The sequence below is a fragment of the Lacerta agilis genome, chromosome 17, assembly GCF_009819535.1.
Source record: "Lacerta agilis isolate rLacAgi1 chromosome 17, rLacAgi1.pri, whole genome shotgun sequence".
NCBI classification, from domain to species: Eukaryota; Metazoa; Chordata; class Lepidosauria; order Squamata; family Lacertidae; genus Lacerta; species Lacerta agilis.
The window spans coordinates 8,291,439-8,301,046 of NC_046328.1; the positions used below are offsets into that span (position 1 = coordinate 8,291,439).

At 46.3% G+C, this 9,608-nt stretch overlaps 1 protein-coding gene across 2 annotated transcripts in view; it reads left to right on the forward strand.

Moving 5' to 3' along the window:
- The window catches only part of ULK1 (unc-51 like autophagy activating kinase 1), a 114,951-nt gene extending 107,326 nt beyond the window's left edge, over positions 1 to 7,625 (forward strand). For both annotated transcript variants that reach the window (XM_033136352.1, XM_033136351.1), the window contains 3 exons: positions 2,078 to 2,235; positions 4,173 to 4,308; positions 6,257 to 7,625. In XM_033136352.1, the coding sequence (XP_032992243.1) occupies positions 2,078 to 2,235; positions 4,173 to 4,308; positions 6,257 to 6,312 (350 nt within the window). In that variant the 3' untranslated portion in view covers positions 6,313 to 7,625. The remainder of the gene's footprint in view (positions 1 to 2,077; positions 2,236 to 4,172; positions 4,309 to 6,256) is intronic.
- The last annotated feature ends 1,983 nt before the right edge of the window (positions 7,626 to 9,608 follow it).

Consider the following 9,608-nt stretch of genomic DNA (forward strand, 5'->3'; position numbering starts at 1 on the left):
CTTCAAATGCACACACATGGGGGAATTCTTGATTGTGGGTTGTATCCCATGGTAGTCCTACTTAGGTTGGAATCACTAAAATTAGTATTAGCTATGAGTCAACTCTGATTAAGACTACCATAGGCTACAACCCACTTCTCTTTTTTTTTTTAAAAAAAGATGCACTTTCACAGACTTAGTATACACATCATACGTTTTCATTTTTTAATCTCACTTCTGTTAGCTTGCTATGCCCCTATATTTTTAGCATCTATCTACTGTGATGCTGATAGAATTGTCCCTTTCTCTCACCTTTGCAGGGAGCAATACCTGCTCAGAAAAATAAGCCTTGCATCTAGTGATGGCACTGATCCATGACCAGCCCCCCCCCCCGTCCCAAGAGGCCTGGGCCACTTCCAGCTTTCGAAACCCTGAGCCATCATACAAATACAAAATGACAACTTGCCAAAACAAAATAAGGCATAAAACAGACAGACACCAAGAGAGAGAAAGTGGTTTGTTTATACTGAGAGGACGTGTTCATCCATGTCAACTCTTGTGCCATCAGAACTGATGCATTTGTTACATATAATAAAACGCAAGTGTGTTGTCATGCTGCAGTTTGCTTGGCCACAGACAGGTGGCGATGCCGACCACAGTGTGACAAGAGGTGGTGTTTAGGTGGTCCAGGCTTTGCGTGCCAAAATTAAAAGGATCCAGTTGCAGAGGATGAGAGACCCTTGCCTGAGACCCCAGAGAGGCACTGCCAGTTTGAGCTGTATTCAGGCAATACCCAGAGTTTATAAGGCAGCTTCTTGTGGTCCTACTTCTTTCTCCCCTTGCCCCCCTGCTATTACATTCCAGGGTGAAGTGAAAATTTAGTTAACCAAGCATACAAGATCAATCTGTCCTGTGCGTACTTGTTTTTATCTTCCTCTACCTCTCTCAAATTAGGGACAGCACTATTTTGCCTTGTGTTTTGCACTCTGTAAAACGTGCTACGGGTCTCCACATGTATTCTGGTTGCCCGTCTGGAAAACACGTCGCCTGATCTGAATGTTTCAGCTCTTAGCTATGTGCAAGGGCTTAACGATAATTGATGTGGGTGCAACTTAATAATTACATGTTGTGCCTCTGCTGTTAAATAACACTCAGCAGGCTGAATCATTTTGTTCCTTGGCACGGGATCCTCTGCAGGTACTGGAGGAAAAAGCAGAGTCCACAGAAAGGAATGGTGTTTACATATACGTAAGCATCGTATTACAGCACCATCTAGGGCACAAGACATGGGGCACTGGCGAGCCTGGGGAACTCAGTGCTTTGCATAAATACCAGAAGTCTTTGTGGAGGGCAGCCTTCAGCAGTAACCCTGAGTTGGTCCAATGAGGACAGGGCAAGCAAAGAATTCTGGCCACAGAATGCTAACGAGCTGTTGGGAGTTGGCAGAGGGACAAATCTTGGAAGAATTTATGGCTGGAAAGGAGTATTCCTTGCTGCAACTCTCTGGGTTCTGCTGTGGAAGAAGATTCTGCTTGTGCATACAAATAAAATGATGTTGTTGTTGTTGATGATGATGATACTTCAAGATTGCACTGCCCCATTCTCAGTTTTAAATTATGTTTCCAAAGCTGCACACAAGAAAAGCTTGTGTTAAGAAACCTCAAGTGGGGGGGGGGGGAGCTTAGCAGCATTTTAATTTTTATTAGCATTTTTAGCAGCTGCAACAGAGGCAAGGTTTCAGATAATAAACCAAAGCAAATAAAATGAACATCTGCTGTTAATCATCATCATCCTAGGCAAGTTGAAAGGTGCCTAAAATTTAAGAGAGGAGACACCCGATGGACCCAACCTCTTTATGGAAGTCACCTCATAAATAGGCACCTGGGAGTCCTTCGGATGCCCCAATCGGAAGCCAGTTCCCCAAATCTCCGTCAAATGTTGGGCAAACGTTGGACAGTCGGTTGACAACGTTGGTGTTGGTCACCCTTTGCAAACACTGTGGCGAGAGACTGTTGATGTGGATAAGGAGTGGCCAGAAGCAGAGGTCGTCCTGTAAAGTGGTGTCATCCACCCCTCCTCCTTCTTCTCCTTCTCCTAGTTGTGAGGAAGCTCAACGATCTGTATAAATCCAGTGTTTCCTCCTGCCATTGCCTGAACATGAGGTTGCAGAGGTGGTTATTGGACAAGCAGAAGCTCATGGATCGCATCAACAGCATCACAGCCGAGAAGCTCATCTTCAGCCACGCCGTGCAGATGGTAGGGCAAAATGCTTCTCATGTATACTGGGTTGCATGTGTGCAGTATTTGGGGGTTAGTATTGTGACATTTGCTGAGCCCTAGGGATGGAGCCCAAGCCCCTGGCAAGCACCATTTCCCCTCACCTCTCTGCAGGATACGAAGGCGCCCCAATAAGAGTTTAACACATATGCACCTTAAGTAGCAGTAGCAGCAAGGGCCGTGCAAACCGAAAGAGAACCCCACAGTTCTTTGGGAATGCGTTCTTTGCACCGAGCACAGCCCTTTTTGTGGGAACAAGTCTATTCATGGTGGTAGAATGCCTGCAGACAGATCAATCCTGGGCACCCACAGGGATAAAAGGGGTCTCCAGTAACTTGGGGAAACCTTGGAATGGACACAGTAGATCTAGAACTAGCCTGGATGTACCAGTGACCTGATGAGATATAAGGCAGCACCAGGTGGTCACTTTGCATCCCTCTGGAGTATCTTTGGGGTTTTTGCACTCCCTCAAACCACAGAGTCTTCTATGCACAGAGTACCCCAGAGAGACTGGAAGCAGAACTTAGAAGGAAAACCTCCCTAGGTGCTCTGAGTGAAAATGGTCTTCAGGGACTTTTACCAGCCTCTGGGCTTTGGCAGGTGCTCAACTGTACCAATCCCTAGTGCCAGCCGTCCCTCCCCACTCTCATCCCTCTGCTGTCTTCAGCATATTTTTAAGCATCCTTTCTGGGTGCCTCTTCTGAACGTCCTGCATTTTCTCCCTGGCGGCCAAAACGAGAAGGACCTCCCCGCTGTTGTCAGTCTCTTGCTTTCTGCCTAGACCTTTTGACGATGCTCTCCTTGGGCAACATCCACATGCGAGGCACGTTCCTAGTTTGAAATAGTCAGGTGATGCTGCCTGTGATAGACGAAGGGCCCTTCCTTTCGTCTTACCACTTCGTCATCTCACTTATTAAAAGAACTAACAGGGCTTTCTTAGGTAAAACTAAACTCCCACTTATCCCTTTAGCCTTTCTGTAAACCTTTCTCTTTTTAAATAAAAGAGAGTCCCTTTCCAGCACCAACGTGGCTAGGTACCTTTTTAAACTCTAGGCTAAATATTAGACTACCCCTTGTGTCCACATTATAAGGGGTTCAGCCACAAAAAATCCCCTCATGTAAAAGCTCGCCTCTTCCCTGAGGTAACTTTGTGACACCCTGGGTCTGTCTGCCTATTTCGCCCTCACAGTGCACCTCGAAGACACACCCTCACAGTTCCACTCTTGAAGGAAGTTTTGTCTTTTTAATGAGTGTCCACACAAATGAGTTTCATGTACCTTTGCTGGAAAATAACACAGACTACTTCCTGACTGGCACTTTAAAGATGGAAATTTATTTGCTTAAGATCGTAATGGTTGCATTAAGCTTAGTTTCAGTGGTAATATCTTTGTTAATCATATAATAGATAACCTTACAACTACCTAACCTACTCTCACAGACCTTCTTTTCAACCACTCCACACTCCCTCTCCCAAGCACCCTCTCAGCTGACAAAACGGCTGCCCATTCTCTTTAAACATTCAGCCACCCCTCAGTCAGTTCAATCTGGAGTCTGCGTCAACCCTTGATGGGCCGGGTTGAAAAGGATAGAACAAACAGTGCAAAAACGCCACACTGCCCATGATGCATCATTGCACAGGATCTTCCTGCAGGATTGCAGCAGAATCAGCCAGGCGCTGCAAGCCCCTTTTGCCCATCCCTGCCTCCAGCGAAAGGGAGTCGGGAATGCCACAGCAGAGAGATGCGGGCTTATTAAGAGAGCAATGTGAAAATGCATTCTACACTTTTCAGCAGTTGTGCAATGCCGTGTGTGTGTGTGTGAATCTTTGCTTATGTGCATATCCAGTCTGTTGAGGCAGAGTTGCGCAAGCATTATATTCGCTGGCAGAATAACCACTGGAGACATTCTCTCTCCAGGTTCAGGCAGCAGCGCTGGATGAGATGTTTCATCACAGAGAAGATTGCGCACAGCGATACCACAAGGCACTGCTGCTCATGGAGGGGCTCTTGAACATCATCACTGAGCAAGGCGACATTGAGAACATTAATAAATGTAAGGGTCGGGAAATGCTTTTCTCAAGTAAAAAAGGTATAGATGTGATGGTACAATAGGGACGTGCCATCCATGTTATTTTTGTGGGGCATTCCCTGATGCTAATCGGTAAAGCTGCTCAGAAATCACCTTGCTTCTGTCCTGCATATGGGGTAAAAAAAAAGAAAAGCAGTGCTTGTGCAGGTGCATCTGTAACAGGGGGGGACTCTGAGGAGCTGAAAAACTAAAAGGAACAATTCTACATTAAATTCTCATAGCTTAAATGAGAATGCAGGTGGAGTGAGTGGATCATAGGCAGAGCAAATGGGAGGGACAATAAAAGAGCAGGACAGTAGAAAATCAAATAAACTGTAGAATTGTAGAGTTGGGGAGGGATCCCAGGGCTCGTCCAACATTAAAAAAAACCCGGCAGATGGCCAGGCTGCCTCTGCCTAAAAACCTCCAATGAAGGAGAATCTGTAATTCCCCAGCTGGAGGTACATCAGAGTTCAGGATAGTGTAACGCAAGGAAATTTCATAACTTCGTAACACCTTTGCAGTGCAGTCCTCTAGCTGCCTACTCAGAGGGCCCCCAGGACAGGGTTATAGGAGTGCAGTCTTGGTTGCCACATTTCAGTTTCTACTTTATCCTAATCAACTTCACACACCTTAGGGACTGATTTCTTATGTTCCACCTCAATCACTGAGATCATCTGATGGAGCACTTCTAATGGTTCCCCGCATCCCTGAGGTTCTGTTGGCTGTCACTAGGGACCAAGCCTTTAACGTGGCAGGTTGTGCCCCGCAAAACTCCTTGCCAGCAGTGATTCAGCAGGAACCAATTCCTGCTTTCATTGAAACATCTGTTTTTAGCCAATCAGCAATCAGTATTTGTTGGTGTTTTTATGCTGGTCTTATTCTGATGTGTTGTACTCGATGTTTTGATGTTGGACATGGGTGGTGTTGTCTAAACCACTGAGCCTTTTGGTTGGGCTTGTCATTCGGAAGGTTGGCGGTTCGAATCCCCACGATGGGGTGAGCTCCCATTGCTCTGTCCCAGCTTCTGCCAACCTAGCAGTTCAAAAGCACGCCAGCGCAAGTAGATAAATAGGTACTGCTGCAACAGGAAGGTAAACGGCATTTCTGTGTGCTCTGGTTCTGTGTCCCGTTGGGCCAGAAGCAGTTTATTCATGCTGGTCACATGACCCGGAAAGCTGCCTGTGGACAAACGTCGGCTCCCTCGGCCTGAAAGCGTGATGAGCGCCACACCCCATAGTCACCTTTGAATGGATTTAACCATCCAGGGATCATGCTCTGTCTTGAAGCATGTTTATAAAAGTGTGGATTATACATCCATCCATCCATCCATCCATCCATCCATATGCTTGCCTGGTTCACCAATAATGCTAAACTCCCCAACCCCAACCTCTGTGCAGCTGAGACGAGGAATAAAGCAGTCTTCTCTTTCACTTGTCTTGATTCCTGGCTTTATCATTAGATATGAACCATGATTTCATGATTTCAAATGAATGCAATTGCAAAAGAAGCCACCTTCGAGCTATGGGTTACAAAGCTGTCTAATTCAGCAAACTAGAGTTTACCTTAAACTACAAGTCTTGGTTTGCACATCACAGCAAACCAGTAATTGGGGGAAGTGAAACTGAGAGTGTTCAAGTCCAAACTTTTGCTGACACTCCCAAAAGCTCTTGCAGTTGACGCTCAAACCTGCCTTCCTCAGTGTGGTGCCCTCCTGATGTTCTACTTCCAGCTCCCGTTACCTCCAGCAAGCATGGCTAATGGTCAAGGTAGATGGGGGAGAGGACTCCAACCATGTTTGGGGGGCACGGAGATTGAGACCGCTGTGCTAAACCATGGTTTAGTGTTGTGTGTGAACAAGCACGATATTGGTGTTGCTGCAAGGACAGCTGACCAAAAAAAACTCATTTTCCCCATTCCTTTCTCTTTCCAGGTAAAATGTGTATTGAACGTCGGCTGTCGGCTCTATTATCCGGCATCTGTGCATGAGGAAAATTGCCCTTAACTCTGCAGGTGATCATTTTCCGTCTCTTAAGCACCTGCTACCAAGATGGCAAAGCACTGTATGGGCAAGCCTGTCCGCAACAAATTTATCGGACGTCCGTGGTGGTTTCCCTGTTTTGGCGTCCTTCGAAGAGAACTTCCCCTGGGTCGGACATGGAATTGCTACAATCTTTTTGTGTGTGTGTGTGTGGCCACAATACAAACCGGGGAAAGATGATGGTCGATACAGAAGGCTTGTTCCCCTTGCCCTTGTTTTCGGAGAGCAGGGTTGCTGCTGAGCTGGCCTTGCCTGGAGCATTGAGGTCCACTGCTGGCGGTGAATGATCCAGACATTTCTGCTCTTGGAATGAAAGAGGTCTCTCCGAAAGGGGGAATGTCCCTGTCGGCCAGTTCTGCAATCCAAACCCTCGCCTGCTGATAGCCAATCACTTGGGAGCACTGTTCCTACTACGCCTCTCATTGCTCGCTGTATGGGAAGAGCAACAGCGGTTACGTGGCAGGCGTGAAAGCCAGAAGCTCACCTTGCTCTGAGTAGTCGTGGCTTCTTGTGTTACTTTCCCCCCGCTGCACTGCTGGAAAGTCTTGAGTTCAGAGTCCCTCACCTACATGACGGACAGAAGCAACGGTGGGTTGGGGTGGGAAGCAGTTCCTCATTTCCTAAGTGGACATGGGCAGAGCTGAAGAAAGCTTGTATATGCAGACTGGAGCACTGGGACTTGGACTCCAAACTCTCTTGCTTTGGTCTCAAGCAGCCAAAATGTTTTTTCTTCGCCCCAAAGGGAGTCGTTCAGTAGATGCATGGTTGTAGCCCTCTCCTCCCATGGCCTGCGTCTCTTAAGCATGAGAAAGCATCTGTGCTGCTCTTGGCTGCTGCCCAGATAAGCAATCCCTCCTCCCAGAGGGGTGGGAAAGCAATATAAGAAAAACACACATACTAGCTTTGTGAATCAAAGGAGCACTTTACGGACAACATGAACCTGAGCTTTGGATACTTGGCAGCCCCACAGTGATCCAAAAAACGTGCAACTTCTAGGAATGCTGTTCCCCTGCCTTTCGCCCGCCCTCCCATTGCCTCATGCGTTGTTGATTGTTTGTCCGTTGGGTGGTTGTTGTGGTTGTTTTAAAAGAAATTGCACTACAAGTGTGTATGTGTTTTTGTGCGCGTGTGTATACATACTCATATATATTACCAAGTTAATATATATTAATATGTATATGGTATATAATATATAATGTCACTCTGTGTTAACTGTACTGTATTTTATGCTTGTGAGGAGAAAAAGAAAATTAACAATCAAGCAGTCTATGTCCTTTTCATGACCAGCGGCGCTAGCGTGAAAAAAAAAATCAGTACCATTTTGTCTTTTCCTTTTTAAAGAAACGTATGTGCTGTTTGGAGGTCCAGGTTTTTTGAAAACTCAAGGATGAGATCTTGATATTGTGCATGCTTCATTCCTGCCCCCTCCATTGTTTATAAAACAAATCCCTGCCCCCTTTTTTTGGCTGTTGTTAACCTCTTCAAAGTTTTCTCTCTCTTCCCCACCTCGATTTAAGGCGACTAAGGAGCCAAAGAGAAAGAGGAGGCACACACTGTGTGTGTGTTTCGTGTAGGGCTGTGCTTTTTGTGTGTGTGCATTTAGGCTTGGGGGTGTTGTGGCTGCAAGCAACTGCCTGATAGGCTACCTTTTTTGAGTGATGTCCTTCACACACACACACACACACACACACACACACACACATGGCCCTTGTGCATGGTTTTAATGCAACAGATCCAGTTTGCAGCTGTATTTTGTCCGTGCTGGGCAAGAAAGCATCCTTTGCAAACAAAACCTGGATTTCAGGCTTTTGTTTGGTTTTGTTGTTCAAAGAGTGGGTCAAGTATATCTATTTGCTTTTCATCACTTGTGTGTATTCCCCCGCCCCCCCGCCCGGAAAATATGTAAAGGACAGCCGTTGCAATAGGTGTCGCCGGGTGGGTGGGGAATCATTTCACACATTCACCCCCCTGCATGTGTTCAATCGGCACATTTTGATGGGATCTGTCCTTCAGCATGGCTCCTCTTATCTTTTGCTTCTATGGCAACTCAGCAGTGCCTAGCACAAAGGAAAGATCCTCTGTCCTTCTGATATGATACCAATTTCATAAAGGCTTGTCACTCGTAGTTAGGGAGCCAGTGGTTGCTTGTGAAAAGGGGTACTACGCTGGTACGATTCACCCTGTGGTATTCCACCCCCCGAGTTGGATTTGAAGTTCCTTAGGATGTTACTGTGCACCTACAAGTCTTTCCTTAGCTTGGCAATCCACACAGTAGGAATCCTACGCAAAGCATTTCAGGCCCTTTCCCTTTGTTATTAGTTGTAGGATGACCCCCCCACCCCCCGGTCCTCCTTTGCAGAGGACTGCCAGGGGCAGCAGAGAGATCAGGAGCCTCGAAGTTGTCTCCCAACAGCAAACGGGCCACTTGGGCACCATCTTCCCTGTTACTGTGTCACCTACACTGTATTTATATTTAAATTAATCATTTCTAGATTTGGATATATATTACCCCATGCAAATGTTATGTTCTCTATTGCCCTATTGGGTTCGGTACGGTTGGCAGTGCATTTTGTCTTTTTGGCAATGCCACGGTGATCACCCTAGCATGCAAACGTGCATATGCACACGCACACACACACACACACACACACACCCCTCTCGGGCTCCATTCATTCTGACACCTGCCTGCCAAACAAAATATTAAAACTGGTCACGACGAGTGCCTGCAACAGTACGAGACAGAATGGGGGGGAAGAGAACCAGTGGATAAAAGCAGAGACTCAGATCACCCCCCACAATGTGTTTCTTTCTTCCTTAGTTCCTACTTTTATCATTTGTACCCTTTCCCAGGTTCTCATGTTTCCCCGCTGCCTGATAATTCTGCTTTTCCTCGCAAAAACATAGACTGCTAATGCTGGGCATTTCAAGCCATCCCAAGCTGTTGCTTGATAAATTGAGTTTTAAACCGTTCATCTGAGTTTGCATCTGTTTGCATATAAATAGGATAGCAGTTGTGCGTGCGTGTGTGTTGCAATCAGCACCATCTCAGAAAATGCATGCTCTTCAAATTTTTTGAAGAACTTTTTTGAAATAACATTAATTATAATAATAATAATAACCCATGTTGCCCAGTGAATTTGAGGGTGCTTTTTCCCAGTCGAGCAAGAGGTTTTCAAGCCGTGCATCTAGCTGGTTGACTAAACACTGCGTCCCTAATCGGCCGGCCCTCTTACTTACCTTGCAG